This window comes from Triturus cristatus, chromosome 8 (genome assembly GCF_964204655.1).
Source record: "Triturus cristatus chromosome 8, aTriCri1.1, whole genome shotgun sequence".
NCBI lineage: Eukaryota > Metazoa > Chordata > Amphibia > Caudata > Salamandridae > Triturus > Triturus cristatus.
This window is the reverse complement of record NC_140591.1, coordinates 1,099,597,430-1,099,619,251: the sequence shown is the minus strand read 5'-3', so window position 1 is coordinate 1,099,619,251 and position 21,822 is coordinate 1,099,597,430. Positions and strand designations below refer to the sequence as shown.

Genomic DNA, 21,822 nt, shown 5'->3' with positions numbered 1-21,822 from the left:
CATTTTATTAGAAATATACTTCTGCTTTAGAAAGGCAGCTACCACGCTATTTTACATCTTTATGTATATTTAAGCAGTTGACCTCTCATTATTATTTGCCCTACATTGAACCCAGCAAGTTATAAAAGGCCTTTGATGTTCAGGCAAATTCGTGGAAACTGCTTGACATATAAAAGAGCGGAACTATTTTAGATTGCATTCCCTTTGACTTTCAAACATTTGCCTTCAAACACACACCAAATCCTTAAAAAAAAGAACCAATTCAATGGGCCTCAATATTGTTATTTGTCTGTCTAAACTCTCTAGGTTCTCTAGAGGTGCTGCAGCACATTCAACATCCCTACTTACTGTGCTACTTAGTGTGTACCTTTTTAGCTGTGTACACTTTCACGATCTCCAGTATTGAATCTTTCATAGTCACATGCTTGAACATTTCCCGTAGTCGAGGTGGGTGTCCCATGGTAATTATAGTTAGTAGTGTAAAACAAATCCTCATACAGTAAAATCCAAGCAAGTGATATTGTATACCAATCCACATCATTGAAGGTAGAACCAAACTTCAGCCAATCAGATGGCTGCTCCTGTATCATTCCTCTCCTTCATAGCCACAACACCTCAGATTTCTAACTGCATGTCGTGTCTAAGGGAATCTACTTGAGCTCGGCTCAGTACTTTGAGAGAAACTGATACTTTGACTTCATTAGTCCTGCATTTGAGCTTTACTGCTTCAAAGAGAAGATTCAGCTCTGCCTGAGCATTATTTTGCCAGAAATACATTGTCAGGGGTTTCCAAGAAGGGCCTATTTAGGCCCTGCAGGTCTTGTGGTAAGCTAAGACTATTTTCAGTGGACTCTCATAAGGAGTGCCTTTGTCCATGTCCTGAGCATAACGCTAAGGACTGTAAATATTGCAGAACCTTTTCTGCAAAAATGCTTAAGGACAGGGAAACCAGGTTCCTCTTGTGGCTTTAAAAAAGAAAATCCTCAGAAACTCTAGTCTCTGGAGAAGAGGGGATCTCTAACTCCAACCAAAAAATCCAAGACGAGAGCAAGATCTGTAAAGGAATTGGGTGAGAAGCCACATAGAAAAATATCAAAAGAAAAAATGAGGGCGACCAAAAGTTTAGACCAGTCCAAGAAGAGGCATTCCTCTCCTCAAGACTCATCCAAAATAAAGAAAACAAGGTCATAACCCTCTATTCCTTTTGAATCTGCCCTAGCATCCACTGATATTAAGAAACCTACCTCAGGTCTCCCTCATAGATCTCGTGTCGACGTCAAAACCGCTGACAAAGTCAACAACCCCATTGGTGGCTACGGCGTCGTCAATGACGACAACTACCACCACTGACAACAACCACTTCGTCAGTGGGATCAGTACTGATGACATCTTCGTCGGAAGCAAGAATATCGACGGTGACTCCGTCAACCAAATTGACGAAGGTTGCTTCGTCGATGACCCCATCAATTAATGTTTCGTCGGTGCCATCATCGACGACCGCTCGTCGACGACGACTCTGACCCAGGTAATTAAGGTTTTGCTTCCCTCATGAAAGAGCGCACCGTTGAATGCTTTTTCTGATGATCAAATCCGACCAGATCAGACCTCATTAAGTAAGTTGTCACCTTAGCCACCTGTCTGTCTTTTGGAAATGGGGGGGTCGCTACGTACAAGGATGAGGACGATGTACCTTTTGAGGTTGCAAGTAGCCTACCCCAGCTACATGTAAAATGCCAAGAGACAGATCAGTATGAACTAGATTTTTCCTTTAGAGACAGACAGCAAGCTAGATAAAGGTCTTATGAGGATTTCCATTAAAATTATCCTTATGAAGAAGCTATTGAGGAGCAGTCCTTCCAAGAGCCAATGATGCAGGTTCCTGTTGCTCTAGTCACATACCTTTGCCAAATGCTTAATGATTACGTTTCCCAGAAAGAGACTCTCCACCACAACAACAGCAAACATTGCTGTCCACAGTGAGATATCGTTCGTGATCTGCTAGACTTTGACCCAGGAAAAAAGCCCGGTGACATAGCAAAGAGTTGTTTCCTAACCCAGACAGATGGATCCCATTACCATTCATGATGACTATGTCGATCAAGGGGATGATGATGATGACGATGAAGAGCCACAAGAGGGAGAAATCTCTCATGACCATGCTACAAATAGAGGAAGTGAATGGGAAGATTATGTGGTTCCAATATCAGCCCCTCTAATGCCTCCAGAAGCTAGTTCTCCACAGGAGGACATAGGGGGATTCCATGTTTATTAGAAAGGGCTGCTAAATGCTTTGACCTGCCAGTAATGGTTCAGCAAAAAGACTGCTCCCTATACAACTTCAAAGAAAGTTCTAAGATCAATTCCAATAGTCTACAATCACTGGGCAGAAGATACAATATTAAGATTATGAAGAACCCAGTTACTGTTACAGCGGTAATTCCTAGACCATACAAGAAATATAAGGCTCCTGAAAGTGCTCCAACCTGACTGATAGGACATTCTAAACTGGATTCGGTAGTGATGTAGGCGGCACAAGGGAGATCTAAAAATCCAACTACACCATGTTAAGCCCCTCCTGATAACGAAAGTTGGATAATAAAAGGTAACAGTTTTCAGCTATGGCCGCTATGACCATAAGAGCCTCCAACGCATTATCCATACTGTGCAGATGAGATCGCTAAATGTGGTCCGACTTAGCGCCATTTATAGACCACCTGCTGGAAGACAAAAAGCTGGAGGCGAAGTCTATCCATCCGGAGGGAGATAGAACATCCTCCAAAAGGATTAATACAACAACGGATGTTGCTATGGCTGGCTTCAGGCAGATGGCTGAAGCAGCAAACTTAAGACAACGAGTATGACTAAAGGCAACCATTTTCACCCGGAAGTGCAGTCAAAAATAGTTGATATGCCTTCTAATGAGAAGCTCTCTTTAGGAAACACGTAGATGATGTGTTTCAGTCAATTAAAGCTGATACGAAGACTGCAAAATCATTGGGAGTGCTGCAGCAGCACAGGTTTCAGACATTTTGTGGCACAAGGGTCGGAGGGCAATACATTTTTAGAGGAATTTATCAATCCAACAGGTGTCAAGCCAAGTCCAGCAGGGATACCGACAGCATTTTACGCAGCAATACCACCAGCTGTAGCTTACTCTAGGCAGCCTAGCAAAATAAAGTTGGCAGATGCAGGACGGGCGCATGAGTGCTTTAGAAGCAGTGACAACAATATCATCCGGTCATCTCTTTACAAACAGTGCCCTTGATTGTAAAATACTCTTTTTACTACTAATATTATGCATGGAGAGCCATCTCCTCAGATTGATGGGTATTAGACATTATAAGACAGGGTCATATCCTAGAAGTTACTCAAAAGCCTCCTCCGAATCCACCTAGCAGGAGAGTACTTCAGCACATTTGTCCATTAAAAGAGGAAATCAAGTCTTATTCTCAAGGGAGCCATCAAAGAAGTTCAACGGGCACACACAGGCAAAGGTTTTTACTCCAATTGTTTCCTCCTAAAGAAAAGGTATGGGAAGTGAAGACCACTATTAGATCTGAGACAACTAAACAAATAACTCAAAAAGCCATCATTCAGGGTGGTTATTCTGCAACTACTAAATTCATGGAATCATGACATCTTTAGATCTGCAAGATGCTTATTTCCATGTCCCCACCCATTTAAAAAACACGAGGTATCTCAGACTCTAGGTGGCCGGATGTCACTACCAATTTAAAGCCCTCCCTTTTGGATTAAAGTCTGCCCCGAGAATTTATACCAAATGTATGGCACCAGTAGCGGCGTATCTCAGGAGAAAAGGTCCTCAAATGTTCCCATACATAGACGACTGGCTCATAAAAGTAACTTTGTTCCAGGCTGCTGTATGTTCGACGGAACATTTCCTCCAAACGTTCAAAAACTTGAGTCTCAAACTCAAAAAGGAAAAATCTTGCCTTACCCCAAGCAATCAAATTACATTTCTAGGGGCGGTTCTGGACACAATGGCCTGCAAAGTTATTCCCACAAAGGAGAAGGTTACAAAGATAATGGCTCTAGCTTTTAAACTCTCAAGAAAAAAGTCCACTTCAGTCAGACAGAGTAAATCGTTCCTGGGAATGATCTCGTCTTGTATTCCTTTGATCTCCAAATGTCTTCTATATATGAGACCAGTGCAAGTACTTATATACAGCCAATGGAGACAGGAAACAGGTTCTTTTGACGATGTCATCAAAGTAACACCAGCAGTAATAACAGCGTTAAAATGGTGGATGAAAAAAAGCAACCTTGCCATGGGCATGATGTTTCTCACCAATCCACCAAACTACGTGATCACAACAGATGCTTCTGTGTAAGGTTGGAGAGCGCATCTCCAGGACCTAGAAGTAAGTGGCAAATGGATAGGCTGGGAAAAGAATAAGCATATAAACTTCTTAGAATTAAGGGCAGTGGCTTTCGGGCTCTGTTCTTTTCTTCCAAGAATAAAAGGATCTTTGGTAGCTGGTGTGAACGAACAATACGACCCCAGTGTTGTACTCAAACAAGCAACGAGGCACGAGCCTCAAGACCTGGCTATTCGAGCAGTAGCAACAACCCCCCCCCCCCCCAGTGCCTTGAGACCCTCACGGGTGAGTAGTGTGCTTTACAAATGTTCTGATTGATTGATTGAGCAAAGGTGAGTTGCTGCCCGCTTCACCCGGTCCAAAAGCCTGTTGATATTTCATGACAGAACCCGAAAGGTCATGTATGTGGGGATTGGAAGTTGACGTGAAGGACGAATGACGAGCCTACCAGTAGGGCTTGAGGGGCCCAGCTGGTCAAAGAGGGGTGTACTAGCGGTAAACCTTGGGGCATGTGCAGGAGTAAATAGAGTGTGTGCGCCTAGACCTGAGAGGGAAGAAAAAAGGTTAACAAGTATTTTGATCAACATTATAATGAGAAAACCTCACCCCGCCAACTCCCACCCCTCCCTACACTTCTACCCTAGAAGCATCTGTCGCCCTATACGAAAACCCTAAGGAAAAACTTGGCGACGTGACTTCGTGAGCGTCATGAACGAGGCAAGACACAAAAGGGAGGCGTGCAAACCCATCAGTACAGGAGAAATGATGTAGTCAAAATAGGGCCTGACATGAGTCGTCATCACTTAAAGCAGGTATGAGACCCTCCAGTACTGGGCAAGTCCAGAAGGCAGAGTATAATGGTAAGTGACACAGCATGGAAAACAGCAAATAAGATAACATCATGAACCAGGAGCAATGCAGACAGCTGACTTAAGTCTTATCCAGCGGTTGAGCTGCGGAGCAGCGAGAGGAAAACGTAACCAACAGATAGTGACATCAATCAGATGACGGGACTGTGGGATAAGTCAGTGTCCGAGTGAAGGGTGACTGGACCAGGAAGTACAGTGGTGTGGCCACCGGCCTCTCCTCTGCCCTCCTTCACCTCAGAGGCAGGGTTCGAGGCCTGTCTGGAAGGAGACTGCGACTGCCCCCGGGGGGACTCTGTGAGCTCGTTGGTGCTGAGAGGGGTCTGAGATGAACCCATGGATATCCTCTAATTCAATGTAATCCGCCACATAGCTAAAGCCTAATTTCTCATGTAAGGAATAATGAAATAACTGTAATGGATTCTAATGGATGACAGGCCATATCCCAACTAAGAGGACAAGACGGTTTTAGTGTCTTCCTAAAGATGAGATGAATTCCAATGCAGAATAAATTCATTATTAACTAGATTTGTGATGGGAAGAACCCGAAAGCTCGTTCATCATAGTGTAGAAGTTGGAGGAGAAAAAGATTCTCAAAGTTGAGCTATTTGCCTATTTCCAGTAGGACTGAGTTCAAGTCTGGTGTCTGTTAAGCAAAGCTTTATTTGAGCTTAAGCCCTCATTAGCATTGAAAAGTTATTTATTTGCTTTATTTACCACAAAATTTACGCGGTTGAGTTTCACAGTGTTGAGCAAAGACGTATAAATGTATATCTGGGAATTATTTTGGCCTGATGCACGTGCCTGGAAAAGCCTTTTTCTGGGTTCCTTTGCATGCTAGGAAAACCCTAGTCCAGGCATGCATAGTGAGCCACCTGGACTATGGGAATTCACCTATGTTCGCAATGAATGAAGGCCTTTTTTCCAGACTTGAGGTGGTACAGAACACAGCAGCGCCCCTAGTCTGTAATCTTTCCCCGCAATCTCTCTCCGAACTTTTATTACATTCCCTTCATTGGCTTCCCATAAAAAAGCGTGGACTTTTTAAACTTAGGTGTTTGATTTTTAAATCCTTGCATGGGAAGGGACCATGTTATCTTAAAAACAAGTTGTAGACATATATCCCGGTACGCCTGCTCAGATCCACTGAGCTACTATTGTTACGCCCCAAAAGTATTCGTACAGCCAGTTATGGTGGCTGTTTCTTTTCCTTTTTAGCTCCCAAACACTAGAATCAGCTGCCCTTAGCTCTACGTTCTTGCTAAGACTTATTCTCTTTTAAGAAATCCCTGAAAACATGGTTATTTGATCTCTAATCATCTTATGGAATCGTGATCTGCTCTGGCGCCGAGAGATCCCCTCTGAGATGATTCATGCGCCTAACAAATCTAAAACCTCAGAAATCAAATGTAGGTAAAGATGCATTAACTAGTGGTGATAAAGAGCAAATATCTTTTATCAGGGGATAACAATAAAAGCACTCAACAATATGAGAGGCCTAGAATCCTTAAGTGAGGCAATATATATCAGTATGGAGTGGGATCGTACATCAGTGACAAAAATTAAAGTACAAAAGAAAAATCACAATACTAAATATGCAGATAAATAATGTAGCAACTTACAATAGACACCTTTAGTCATACAAGTAGTGGGTGATGAGGAGTAGAGGACGGTATTGCCAATAATCACAGCACAAGTGCAAAATCACAGGAATAAGAGTAAAGCAGGACTTTGCATAAAACACCATTCATCATACAAGTCAGGATTTGTGGGCAAGAGAGGACTCAGTGGTTGAATTAAGTAGAAGTCAGGATGATCTAAGAGCATAAAGGGTTCAGCTACAGTGTATGACTTGGGCCGGAATAAGTGCTGAAGTTGCAGATTTTCAGGAGGGATTCAAGGGTTTGAAATGAGGGGAGCATTTCAATGTGGAGGGGGGTATTCTGTCATCTTGAGGCTTTGCCAAAAAAGGATGTGCGTAGTTTTTTGTCTGAAGTGAAAAGAGGAGAGATATCGTCTGTCTTTACTGTGGAGAAAGTTAGTACCTCCAGGAAAAGAAATTTTCTGAAATGAGATTTTCAGTTTGAGGAGTTTAGCAATTCTCATGATGCGGTGTAGCCAAATTAGGAGCAATTTAAAGTAGATAAGGGGAGGGGTGCTGTGTTCCCATTTTTAGGTCTCGGGACCATCCGGTTGGCAGACCGGAAGTCTGGAGATTTAATGTCTTTGAGAAGAGGGGCTTGCACCCGCCCCTCTTCTCTCCTGTTCTCCATTGGCTGGCCTCTTAAATGCTGGCCAGCCACTGGAGAAGAGGTCCAGTCACTCCGATTATGCCCCGTCCTTTTCGGATCGGGGGGCGTGTTTTTTAAAGAAAGTCTCATTCTCTCCTCCAGCCAATGGCTGGAGGAGAGAAAAGACAAACACGCCCCCGAATCCGAATCCGCCACTGCCTTTCTCTGAGGCATTTCTTCTTGACCTCGGAGAAAGGCGGTGGTGTGCTTGCCTTTTGCTGTGCTTTCTTTACAGGAACTGTTTTTTTTCTTCTTTTTCTTGCAGCACTGAATTATAGAATTCAGCTTTCTGATGGATACATCTGCCAGTGGATTCCTCACCTTGTGAATATCCCCTGCGCCAGCAACATTCGGAAACTTTTGTAGCAGTCCACGCCGATGGGGTCGAAGATGACGTCACAGAGACACGGCTCCGCTCGCGACTCCACTGACGTCACCGGCTCCATAAGAAGACCTCCTCGGCGTGATGACGTCAGTTCCCTTTTTTCCGCGCCGACGACGCCAACGGATTTCGGGAATCGTTACTGGTAGCTTTACCTGTTACTTTGTGTTTATTCCGAAGTTTCTCTGTCTTTCTTCGAGAATGTCGGCAAGGAAGTCTGGTTTCAAGCCTTGCCATGAATGTGGCAAACACATGTCCATCACTGACCCGCATGACGACTGCGTTTGGTGTTTGTCATCGGACCACGATGTTGAAGGATGTTCGTGTTGCAGGAAGATGAGCTCAAAGGCTCTTAAGGAAAGAGAGGCAAAGCTCTTTATCGCCCGGATGAAGAGAAAGGAGAAAAGAGGTAGAAGAAGATCCAGGTCGAGGTCGAGGTCGGCTTCCAAGTCGACTTCGGGACATGCTTCAAAGAGCAAGAAGCATAAGAAGAAAAGGAGGCATTCGTCTCATCACAAGGCCTCGACGTCGAAGTCTAAATCACCTGCTCGGCGTCGAAGGGAGTCAGTGTCTCCTTCTCCCGTTCCGGCTTCGCCTCCCGTTCCATCTTCTCCTGTGTTTTCTCCGGCTGATTCGCCGGTGCCGGCGTCCTCTCCGGCGCCGATGGCTTCTCCAGGTCCTGCAGGTCCTTCGGCTCCGTCTCCGACTCCGGCCCAGGATGAGGATGATCAGGCTCCGGGTGAGTCTGTGACGCCGCAAGTTCCACCGTCGGCGCCAGCAGGCCCGAGTCCGGTGTTACCTGACCAGTATCCGGCTTTCCCTAATCCAGGTCAGGACCCCTCGCAGTATCTCAATGCGATGTATGGGGTGTTCTCACGGGCCATGTATTCCTCTGGTGCACCTATGGGTCCGATGGGTCCGATGGCTTTTAATCTGGGAGTGCCGCAGGTTTATCCTCAAGCACCGTTTATGCCTTTCTTCCCAGCGACGCCGTCTTGGCAGATGCCGGCGCCGAAAACATCGACGCCGCTTCCCTCTTCACCGGCGCCGACTCGACCTCGTTCGACGCCGGCTGCTCCAGCTGATCCGCGTTCGACGCCTCTGCCGGCGCCGTCGGATTCGATCACGGCGCCGCCGACGCCGCAGGTGCGGATCCGTTCCAGGAGGGAGGCGCAGAGAGTGCTGGAGGAGAGGAGCTATCTTATGGATGAGGCTGAAGAGGGTGAATTGGTCGAATCCGATGAGGTGTTTGACGACTTGAAGGAGGCAAGTGGGTTGGATTTGTCTCCGGAGTGGGAGATCACTCCTCCTTCAGATGAACCTTCTAAAGACGCGGCTCCTTATCATGCTGTAATCAGAAAGGCTGCAGAGTTGTTGGACCTTCAATTGCCATCTGTTGAGTTCAAGTCCAATATCTTGACTGAGGTGTTGCACTCTCCAACTGCGGTGTCAGAGCCGCTGTTGCCTTTTAATGAAGCAATATTGGAGCCTGTGTTGGATGTGTGGCGCAAGCCTTTTTCGGCTCCTGCGGTGTCCAAGGTGGTTGCAAGGAGATATAGGGTGGCTCCGGGGGATCCTGAGTTTTTGTCATCACACCCTTCACCTGAAAGTCTGGTCGTTCAGGCTGCTTGTTCTGGACGTTCAAAAGGTGCGTTTCCTCAGGTCCCAGGGGACAGGGAGGCCAAGAAGGTGGACCAATCAGCCAAGAAAGTCTTTTCTTCAGCCAGTATGGCATTAAAGTCTTCTAATGCGACTTGTTTATTGGGGCGCTATATCCATGCGCTTATGGATTCAGCTAAAAAGTTGGCACCGAAGCTGTCGGAGGTGGATAGGGCAGGCTTCAGTGAAGTACTGTCGGATGCCCAGGCGGCTGCTCGCCAGGTTATTCAGAGTGGCTTGGATACAGCAGACTCAGTTGCCAGGGTCATGGGGTCTTCAGTTGCCACCAGGAGGGGTGCATGGCTTAAGTCCTCCGAATTTTCTTCGGATGTCCAGTCGACCTTGTTGGACTTACCTTTTGATGGGTCTGGTCTGTTCGGGAAGAAGGCTGATGCTGCTCTCGAGCGCTTCAAAGAGAGTAAGGCTACGGCTAGGTCGTTGGGCCTTCAATCCCAGCCGAGAGGTACTTTCAAGAGGTACAGAGGTTTTGGAAGGGCGAGTTTTCGTTCTTATAGACCAGCCCAGCAGCAGCAGCAGCAGCAGCAGCAGCAAAGCTCCAAGGGATATAGAGGAAGACTTAGAGGTCGCTCACGTGGCCGTCAACTCTCCTCCTCCTCTTCCTCTTCCTCAGCCCCTCCCACCACCGCAAAACAGCCCTAGATTCGACATTCCGGATCATGCTGGTCCTGTGGGGGGCCGGCTTACCCATTTTCTACAAGATTGGGAATCGGTTACTACAGACCTTTGGGTTCTGGATCTTGTAGAAAATGGGTACGCCCTTCCCTTTCGGGAATTCCCTCCAGTTTACCCTCCTTGCCAAGGTGCTTGCTCGGAGGACCACCGTCTTCTCCTGCAGGAGGAAGTCCTGAAGTTGTTTCAGAAAGGGGCGATAGAGGTGGTTCCGGAGCAGGAGAGGGGTCAGGGTTGCTACTCCCGGTATTTTCTGATCCCGAAGAAGGACGGCAGATTGCGTCCGATTCTAGACCTCAGAATCCTGAACTTTTACCTGAAACAGGAGAAGTTCAAGATGCTCACCCTTGCGCAGGTTCTTCAGGCGCTGAATCAGGAGGACTGGATGGTGTCGCTCGACTTGCAGGATGCGTATTTTCACATCCCCATCCTGAAGTCGCACAGGAAGTATCTCCGTTTCACGGTAGGATCGCAACATTATCAGTTTGCGGTCCTCCCGTTTGGTCTTACTTCGGCACCTCGAGTCTTCACAAAGGTGATGGCAGTGGTGGCAGCCCATCTCAGAAGATCGGGAATTTCGGTTTTCCCTTATTTGGACGACTGGCTGATCAAGGCGGAGTCGTCGGAGAAGGTGCTGTGTCATCTGCAGGATACAACTCGGCTGTTGTACAGATTGGGTTTTTCGATCAACGTGCCCAAATCTCACCTGGTGCCCTCTCAGCGCAACCTGTTCATAGGTGCGGTACTGGACACTACTGTGTGTCGAGCATTCCCTCCTCCTCAAAGGATTCTCGACATACAGGAAATGATTCCTTTGTTTTTCAGCGGAGCGGTTGTTCCAGTTCTGAAGGTCCTTCGCCTGCTCGGTCTGTTCGCTTCCTGCATACTGTTGGTCAACCATGCACGCTGGCACATGAGGGCGCTCCAGTGGTGCCTCCGCAAGCAGTGGTATCAGCACAAAGGGGATCTCAGGGAGTCTGTGAGGGTCTCCAGAGAAGCTGCAGCGGATCTATCTTGGTGGAGCGTGGAGGGCAATCTGTCTCAAGGAAGGCCCTTTCATCTACCTCCATCGGTGACCACAGTGATAACGGATGCATCCACCTTAGGGTGGGGTGCGCATCTGGGGGATCTGGAGATCAAGGGTCTTTGGTCTCCAGAGGAAAGGTTGCTTCACATCAACCTTCTGGAGTTACGGGCGATACGCTTGGCGCTCAAGGCCTTCCTCCCTTCCCTTCGCGGTCAGTCTGTTCAGGTTCTGACGGACAACACTACCGCGATGTGGTATATAAACAAGCAGGGAGGAGTGGGGTCTCTTTGTCTATGCAGAGAGGCCCTGCGTCTATGGTCCTGGGCTCAGGACCATCGGATTTGTCTGATGGCGAATCATCTGGCCGGGGTGCTGAACGTACGTGCGGACAGTCTCAGTCGGCAGTTCTCCGCCGACCACGAGTGGAGGCTTCATCCGGAGGTGGTTCGTCGCGTCTTCCGGATGTGGGGAACTCCTCGGGTGGACCTGTTCGCCACTCACGAGAATGCTCACTGCCCGTCATTCTGCAGTCTCCAGTATCCGATGCAAGGAGCGTTAGGGGACGCGTTTCAGTTGAGTTGGGGCTCACGACTCCTTTACGCGTTTCCTCCCATACCCTTGATTCCTCGGGTTCTGAGGAAGATTCGCCAAGACCGGGCCCAAGTTATATTGATCGCCCCGGATTGGCCAAGAAGGGTGTGGTACACAGATCTTCTCCACCTCTCCTCGTGCCCTCTGCTCCGTCTCCCTCTGAGGGCAGACCTCCTCTCGCAGTCGGAGGGGCAGGTTCTACACCCCCACCTCCAGAGCTTACACCTTCATGCCTGGAGATTGAACGGGGCAACCTGAATTCTTTCTCTCTCCCGCCGGATGTGGTGGATGTTATTTTATCGGCCAGGCGACACTCCACCAAATCCATATACTCCTATAGGTGGTCTAAGTTCGTTCTCTGGTGTGGAGAGAGGTCGATTGATCCCTTGAAGGCTCGTTTGTCTAACATTCTGCAGTTTGCTCTTTCTCTTGCCCAGCAAGGCTTTGCTGTGGCCACTGTTAAGGGATATTTATCGGCTTTGTCGGCTTTCCTATGCCTGCCGGATCAGCCGTCCTTATTTAAATCACCTATTGTGCTTAGGTTTCTCAAGGGCCTTACGAATAAATTTCCTCCTACTCCCTTTATTGTACCTCAGTGGGACTTAAACCTTGTACTGACTTATCTTATGGGTTCTCCTTTCGAGCCCTTACATAAGTGTCCCTTGAGACTGTTGTCTTTTAAGACGGTTTTCCTCGTTGCAATCACCTCGGCAAGGAGAGTAAGTGAGCTTCAAGCTCTTAGTTCAAAACCCCCATTCTTGACTGTGCATGCTGAACGAATGGTTCTCCGGACCAGGGCTGCGTTTTTGCCTAAGGTGGTAACTCCCTTCCATCTGGGGCAGTCCATTACCCTTCCTACCTTTTATCCTCCCCCTCACCCTTCCATGGAGGAGGAGAGACTTCACCGTTTGGACCCTAAGAGGGCAGTGAGCTTTTACCTGGACAGGACTAAGGACTACAGGATTGATGACCAGCTCTTTGTGGGCTTTGCTGGCTGCAGAAAGGGTCGTGCGGTGCACAAGCGCACCCTTTCAAGATGGATTGTGCTATGCATCAAGATCTGCTACTCCCTAGCTGGTAAGGAGCCTCCGGAGGGTTTAAGAGCTCATTCCACTAGAGCAAAGTCTTCTACCTCTGCTTTGTCTAGGGGTGTTCCTGTGGGGGACATTTGTAGGGCGGCAACTTGGGCCTCCCTTCACACCTTTGCAAAACATTATTGTTTAGACTCTGAGGTGAGGAGGGACGGACATTTTGCCCGTTCCGTCCTTCAGGATTTTCTGGTATAGGGGGATGGACACCCTCCTCCGGGAGCGGGGACTGCTGTGGAATCTATTCACAAGGTGAGGAATCCACTGGCAGATGTATCCATCAGAAGAACAAGTTACTTACCTTTGGTAACGCTTTTTCTGGTGGATACAGTATCTGCCTGTGGATTCCTCACTGACCCACCCGCCTCCCCGTTGTCCATCCTTCTATTCCAGTGACTCTATGACGGTAATTCTATTGATGATTTCAAATGTATTCATGACTGTCAAGGACATTGGGTTATTTCTAGTGCTTTGATGTTTCTTTTCCACACTGTGTGTGTTGATATGCATTTTGTGTACTGTGTATGCTGTTTATGTACATATTGCTGTCAGTCCGTCCGTGTGCCTCGAAGGCACGGAAAAAAGGGGCGGAACTGACGTCATCACGCCGAGGAGGTCTTCTTATGGAGCCGGTGACGTCAGTGGAGTCGCGAGCGGAGCCGTGTCTCTGTGACGTCATCTTCGACCCCATCGGCGTGGACTGCTACAAAAGTTTCCGAATGTTGCTGGCGCAGGGGATATTCACAAGGTGAGGAATCCACAGGCAGATACTGTATCCACCAGAAAAAGCGTTACCGAAGGTAAGTAACTTGTTCGTCTCCCTTGTATTCTTGTATCTTCCCCACCCTTCCCTCCATGTCGCTCCCCGGCACAGCAAAGCATCTGTGCGGCCCTCCCCCTTCCACCTTCCCCCACCCTCACCCTTTACGTTAGTGTTTTGACTGTGCGCTTGTTATTAACCACGCATGTGCTGGTGCAGTGTTTGTGTGTGAATTCTTTCTGGATTGCTACAGTGGTGTCTTCCGGTGCCCTCGGCTTGTGTTTTTATTTTGTAGAAGGAGCGGTGCCAGCCATCCCCGCCTCGAGTTTCTTTAGAAGCAGACGGGCTCCCTGGTCCGGGTGATTATAGGGGTACCTCTCAGACCTGTTCCCCGTGATTTATGAGCAAAAAAAACACGCACGTTTTCCCTCTCCATCACACGCCGAGGCTCGCGGTTAGGGGATGGGAGGGCATCTTTGAAGATGAATCTGTTCTGTGATGGGTGACGGAGAGGGACAGACACATAAAAACACCAATAACAGCGCTTCCCACCCAAGAGGCCTGACAAGCTGGAAATGCCAGAAATAAATGATGAAAATATATTTAAAATGACAGCTTCTATTGTAAACGCAAGAGACACAAATCTATCACCAGAGTCCACGACTGCCAGGGCCTGTAAGCCACAGGAGGGTTCGTGGAGTTAAACGCTCGCCGCTGAAACATGCGGCAACTCCTAACCAGCCTCCCTGTCAAAGCCGTTTAATTGAGGAAAACTACATTGGCCAAAAGCAATACCTGGTATTTATAGCGCCGAGAAACGGCTAAAGTGCGGTGTGAAGCACTATCGACAAAACATTCCATTAAAATTCAAACATAGGATACCCCGGAGCCTTAGGCACACTTTAAAAAGGGGATTGTAAAAATTCGCCTGAGATGTAACATTAATGTTGTGCCAGAAATGGGTGTCTCGTAACTTATCTTTGGGAAAGTCAATAACTAGAAAGTACCAGTACACATTTCACGTCTGTGTCGTTTCTTGTACCACGCGCTTGTTTAATTGTCATATAGTATGTGTTGTGCTGACTTGAGGCTTTTCTTCCCGTTGCGGTGGGTGACGTCTATTGCTTTTACGCTCTTGTCATTCGATGACTGTGGATTGCCGCGTCCCCCCCAACCCTCCCTCAAGCTCGACCTCTGTTCAATATCTTCAGCCACAAATCGCAGAGAGACGGGGACGAAGGTGGTCTCTTATTACTATAGAAAGTTGAGACAAGCCTGATTTTCCCTAGCCAAGTCATGCTCAAATGGGACGACAATCGGGGCGTTATTTCTAGGTTTGCATATATTTCCTAAAGATAACTATATGCCCCTTCGGTGGCTATGTGCACCTCGATGCTTCTACTTTTATTGAAGGAACCCCCCACAACCATATACGCGTATATGTTAATGGGATACCCTGATTAGTTCGTGCATCAGACTGTGGGAGAGGGTGTTCTTTGTTTTGTTTATTTATTTATTTGTGGGTTTCTATATAGCGCCTACGCTACTTTTCCCTCAGGTGTCAGCGCGCTTTGTTTCTCTCACTATATAGCACCGCGCTCCTTGTGTGATCCAGAGACCCACAATGCTGCCTGTCTCTTCACGGAAGTGTCGCGTGAGCGCCTGGGAGAGGTCTCAAGACCCTCATGGCGCTACCTCAATCCCAGCCCCCTCCCCCACCACCCCGTAGTGGCCCAGCCCACTCGCCACTTAAAGTGCAATAAACGTGATACAGCGGTGTCTCCGGCCTGGTGCAGGGTGACAAGCCCATGATTCATGGGTGGGGGCGGGGGTCTGTGTGAGCAGCCAGGATTGCGGGGAATGCGGTGAGGGAGACGCACTAATCTCCCGGGCAGGGACGGAGGCTCCCGTCTGACGGCCCCCGCCGGCTAGGGGCTCTGGCTTCCATTGCCGACTGTCACCCCTATCTACAGCGGCCTCGCCCGCCCCACCTCGGCCCTTACTGTGGGAGGTGGGGAGCGCCCCCCCCCCCCACAAAATGAGCCCTCGCCCCACTCTAGAGAACACTCACTCCTGGTACTGCACCCGCACCGCAGTCGCTCACTCCACTTCTGGGGCATCAACATACGGGCAATTCTCACGCACTCACATCGTTTATTCAGTCTCTGGCGCCTTTCTGACTCGCGATGGTTTGATTGTGTGTGCTTGTGTTTCGGATTGTGGCTGTATGTATGTGTGCTTATGAACGTGACGTTGTGATTGTGCCCTGTGTGTTTGCGAGTCTGTGTCTTTGTGTGGGTTTCTGGGTATAAGTCTGGCTGTGTTTGCGTGAGTCTCTGTGGGTAGGTCTGTGAGCGGGAATGCTTAATGTGTCTGTTGTGCGTCTGTCTCTATTTGTGTTCTGTGTATACGTGTCTGTTTGTGTACCCCATCACCTTGTTTCTGTTTGAAGGGGGCTTAGTTTTACCCTCAACAAAGGAGCTACACGCACCTCTGACACATATACTTTTTTTGCTCCAAAACACAGCACTGTGCGCTCGATTCATATCTTTAACTTCAGACGCGGAGTAAAGACCAGATCAACACCGAGGAAAACAGAATCTATTTTTTTTTAACCAACTGCCCCTTGCGCTTAATGGTGTCAAGTGTATTTGATGTAAAATAAAAGTCTTCAACTAGACACGACATTTAATGTAGGGGTGGGAAAAATTTCACTCCATGGAACTCCATGAAGATACAGAACAAGCATTTACAATGCAATGGTCTCGGCATTGGTAAAGTTAGAGCTATTGGCATTGCTCATGACATTATTTTTATTTATGTTTTTGTTTTTAAAACATTTAAATAAACGGCATTGTCATGAGCCATGCCAATAGCTCTAACTTTAACAATGCCGAGACCCTTGCATTGTAAATGCTTGTTCTGTATTAGTGAGGTATCTGGCCGAAGTATGTAGCACTGCTCTGAAATGGGCTAGTAAGTCTTTGGTAAGTCAGTGAGGAGAGAGGCACCATAGCCTAGACTAGAGCTACAGGTCCCAGAAGGAGATAATGTGCTTGAAGTTCATACTTTTGTGCAGGTGCACTTTGTCAGATTTAACAAAGGTGACCAATTTTGGGATGGTATTTTACGATTTTATGCATTCAAGCAAGAAAAGATCAAAGGCGTGATCTGGTTTAGCTGCGAGGTGGAAACATTCTTTTTTTAGCAGGTTACATTTAAGATGCATCACCCAAAACTAATCTTCTAGGAATCTTAGAACATCCTATTCATTTCAATTGACTGTCTCGTTGGTCACAGCGGAAGAGACAGTGTCTAGTGGCTGAGTTGGACATGGTTTTTATAATGCTGGCTTCGGGACTTGACTCACTGTTCTGTGATTCTCGGTAAGCCCATTTGTCTCCCTGTGCTATCTTCCTGAAATAAACATTGTAGATCAGTATTATTTTGCTAATGAAATGTTACTGATGTATTCTGTTTTTTCCTGCAGCAGGGTGACAATATTCGAACATTGCCTCTTGCCGGTCATGTTGGCTTTGACAGTTTACCCGACCAGTTAGTGAACAAATCCATCAACCAGGGCTTCTGCTTTAATATTCTATGCATTGGTAAGTACTCAGGCATGTTGCACAAATGTTTGATTGGATGTGTTATTTCCAAAACAAGGACCTTAATAACCGCATTCACATTGTAACATGGAACCAAAAGTACATCACACAGCCTCCGGTAACTCTAAAATGAATCCAACCAAACGAGTTACTTAGTTTGTGTCCAGCTTACCTCCATTTATTTGGGACAATGGGAAGGCAGTATCAGTTGACTTGAAACTAGTTATTTGTTAAGTGCATGTTTTTGTTCCTTTCTTTGTGAGACCTAAATCTCTTGGCTATGTTGGGAATTTTGGGCCTTTTATTCTTTCCTATGGAACAACGAGTCCATCTTTTACCAATATACTTGTTTCAAAATCTTGAAAGTTCTTTAGGCTGCAAACTGATTCTACCAGTAAGCAATCATTTTATGACTATTACTGGCAGACATATTACAATTTAAATGTCTCGAGGCTCAATATCCCTTACAGCAGTTAGTCCTCAAGTCGTAACATCAGATCCAGAACTTGCCCAAAAGAATCTACTGGGAAGAGATTGCCGTGGGAAGAAACGGAATAAGCGAAAGGACACAAACTTGTGCAGATGTACTTACTCTAGCTCGTGAGTCTTCCTTGTGTGGAGCATCGCGTCTCTGGTTGCTGGGGGCAAGTGTTTTTTGCCAACCTTTATTCCAGTACACAACGCCCTGGACAACTGCCAGTCTGCCCATATTTACACCAACTGTGTTTACCCACATCCCCTGTACATCTGAAAACCTCCCTTTCAATTACACTGTTGTTGCTCAGCGAGTTATGGTTTTTGGAGCAGAATGTAACTTTTGAATAAGGTGGTTTTTTAGGTTTTGTTTCAGAATTATACCATCAATTTAACCGGGGTTTTTGCAATGATTTTTTTTTTTTTTACCATGTGAATGTTATTGGTTGCACTATGTGAACCATAACTTCATTTTAATGTAACTTTTTCAGTGAATTTCCGTTGTTTTGAAATGAATATTTGCAGTTTAAGGCAGGATCACTTACCGACTATGCATTCTCCCTCACCACTCATAGCCAGCTGTTAGGTTCTATCCCCAACCACCAAGGGGCCCAGACCATGTAGTGCACACCTTCAAACATGCTCAGCAGACTGCATGCAGTATCTGGCATGTGGCCAGTCCCTTCGTCCACCCCCCCTACATCCCAGCAGTTGCACGCAAAGCTAGGCCTTCATCCAGACCCTGCACCAGCTTCCCGTACATCCTACAATGCCTTACTCCCAGCTACAGATCTGGTGACTTAATTTGTTTTGTGATTTTTCTTTTAAAAACATTTTTTTATTCAGACTTTACAAGTTTACCGTTCACACAATGTGTATTCTCATTTTTTAAGCAGTTTTCCAGTGCTTCTCCGTATCTGTCTAACTCCCTTTGTTGCCTAGAAATGCACATCATGTCTCTTTTGTTGTGTATTTTTTTGCCCACAGTGCGAATTTCACAAGCTTAGATGAATCCGCAAATTTTAAGACCGTGGGAAGAAAATAATTCAAACCCTTAGTAAACGAATCGAATTTCTTGAAAAAATCATGTGATTAACGGAACATGGGAGTTTCATGCTTGTGAGATTAATGGACAATATGTCCCTATATTTTATCCCATCAAAGCACACTGAAAACTTTTTCAAATGCAGATATCTCGAAAACGACTTAATTGATTTAACCAAATCACAAAAAGAGCAGTTTGAAGTTCTACTTTCATGCCATGTTTGGTGTAATCCAGTTGAGCCTCTTTTGTTCTAACATACAGCACAAATTTGATATGAAAGCTAAAATGGAAAATGCATCTATATGAAACTTGAAATGCCGAAACGTAGTCAGTTATGTGAGTTCCACATTTCGTGCAGATTCGTCAAACATTGTCTAGGAGATCAGCAAGCACAGAAATGTATTTTTAAAGGAAAGCATAGTTGAATCATATATAAAGATTTGCTACTGCAGAGTTCGCTTTTTTGTGTTTACTATTTATGATGATGGGAGTGTATGATTTTGGGGTTTATAATAAAAAATAAAAAAAAATCTTAGTTTTTCTCTATATTTTCCATTATTTCTGATTTCATGTCTCTTTTGTTGTGTATTTTTTTGCCCACAGTGCGAATTTCACAAGCTTAGATGAATCCGCAAATTTTAAGACCGTGGGAAGAAAATAATTCAAACCCTTAGTAAACGAATCGAATTTCTTGAAAAAATCATGTGATTAACGGAACATGGGAGTTTCATGCTTGTGAGATTAATGGACAATATGTCCCTATATTTTATCCCATCAAAGCACACTGAAAACTTTTTCAAATGCAGATATCTCGAAAACGACTTAATTGATTTAACCAAATCACAAAAAGAGCAGTTTGAAGTTCTACTTTCATGCCATGTTTGGTGTAATCCAGTTGAGCCTCTTTTGTTCTAACATACAGCACAAATTTGATATGAAAGCTAAAATGGAAAATGCATCTATATGAAACTTGAAATGCCGAAACGTAGTCAGTTATGTGAGTTCCACATTTCGTGCAGATTCGTCAAACATTGTCTAGGAGATCAGCAAGCACAGAAATGTATTTTTAAAGGAAAGCATAGTTGAATCATATATAAAGATTTGCTACTGCAGAGTTCGCTTTTTTGTGTTTACTATTTATGATGATGGGAGTGTATGATTTTGGGGTTTATAATAAAAAATAAAAAAAAATCTTAGTTTTTCTCTATATTTTCCATTATTTCTGATTTCATGCTGAAAGTGTTTTGTGGTTGTATTCTGGATTCTATTATTTCATCCGATATATATTATTATTATTTTTTAATACGCTATGGGGAGTGGAGCTGCCTCTCTATAATAAGGTAGCTAAAGAATATATTGTGGAATATGTTGTAGCGTACAGGTATAAAGAGTGCCTCCTTTGTTGTGATAATGTTTTGTTTTACACTCAATACATAGCCACATTCTCAAAAGGATAGTCATGTCAGTAGGGCAGCCGGAGGGTTGACTCACCCCACATATGTGCATGTCTGTTAATTTGCGATACCAAAAATTGTGTTTGATGTCATCAATCTTAAAGTTTCTCATTTGGAATTGTAATAATAACATAAAATATACCTACATCTTATCATAGCTGTTGATGTTCCACTGGATGAATACTGTATAACCATGGCATTTTTAAACAAACAGGAGAAGTTTCTTGGGTAATATTAGCTTGGAACCAGTACTGCACTTGCAGCAAATGGCCCAGTTATTCAGAGCCCAGCCTTTTATTTCCCATTCCGGGGCCAAAACTTGTAATTGCTCTTTGAATGGATGGGAAAACGAAGAGGAAATAGTAATTCAGGCCCTGGTATTCCCTTTCCCTCACAGTATGCAACTTGTAATCGGGACATAACTGGTTAACCCTAAAAGGTAAAGAGGGCATTGATAACAAAGTGGTGTTCCTTCGCTTTCCATGAAAAACAGCATATTATAATTCTGGTAAAGAGCATCTGCTTAGTGTAGTGTTTTTCTTATGAAACCTCTGAAATTTTAAAGCACTAAACAATTAGGTATATTTCTATGTGCTAAAATGACATATCAATTAATAATAGCTAAAAGTTTCCAGCATTTGATCTTTCATTGCTTAACGTGCTCCCTGTCAAAAGGCTTGAAATCCCTGATACTTTTCAAATAGCTATAAATGGTGTTAAAATTGCTACAAGCCCAACAGCTGTGTTTGTTTAGTAGCACATCCACCTCATTTGAAGTAGCCCAAATGGCAGCCAATGAGGTGGAAATGCTGAGCTCTCTATTCCCACTAGATGCCACCTTAGCTTAGATTTCACCTGCATGTTCTGTGTGAGGGAGTCCCTGACTAAAGCTCTGCTCTTTATGATTTCAAACATTACTTTGACCAGATTTTGCATACCCATTGGTCTTCACTGGACCCCAGTCAAACCTACATTCAGCTCTAGTCAACCATTAGTTATTTTTAGGGCATTTATTCTCGAATTGTGTAGATGGTAAGCACAATCGGTGCATTTATTTATCTTCACCCAATCATTTCGGTGAGGCGAGTCATGGTGGTGCCATAATTCAATCGCATGAGCTCATCCCTATCTCTCGTAACCCGGATACCTAGATATCGCAGCTCATCCTCGCACCACTCCAAAGGGTAGTCTAAGGGGAACCACCCCGTGGTCGTCGTTAGCGGAAAGATACACCATTTCCCCCAATTGATTTGGATCCCCCATAGCGCCCCAAAGAGGATAAATTCTCGTAATACCGGGTTCAAATTTTGTTGCGGGTCCCGTATATACAGCGTGATATCGTCGGCATACAGCGAGATCAGTATCTGCCGCAAACTGCACCGCAGCGCCTTGTCGTTACGATGCTGTCTTAATCTCACCGCCAGCGGTTCTGTCGCCAGAGCAAAAAGCATTGGCGACAGTGGGCACCCCTGCCTAGTACCTCGGGTGATACGGAAGGCCCGTGACATACGCCCATTAATGAGCACTTTAGCAACCGGCATGTGATA

General features: G+C 45.7%; 1 protein-coding gene across 1 annotated transcript in view; it reads left to right on the top strand.

Annotated features, from left to right (window-relative positions):
* Positions 1-21,822, top strand: part of SEPTIN10 (septin 10) — a 445,878-nt gene that overhangs the window by 132,891 nt on the left and 291,165 nt on the right. The window contains exon 3 of the mRNA XM_085622645.1: positions 17,185-17,302. Coding sequence (XP_085478771.1) covers positions 17,185-17,302 — 118 coding nt within the window. The remainder of the gene's footprint in view (positions 1-17,184; positions 17,303-21,822) is intronic.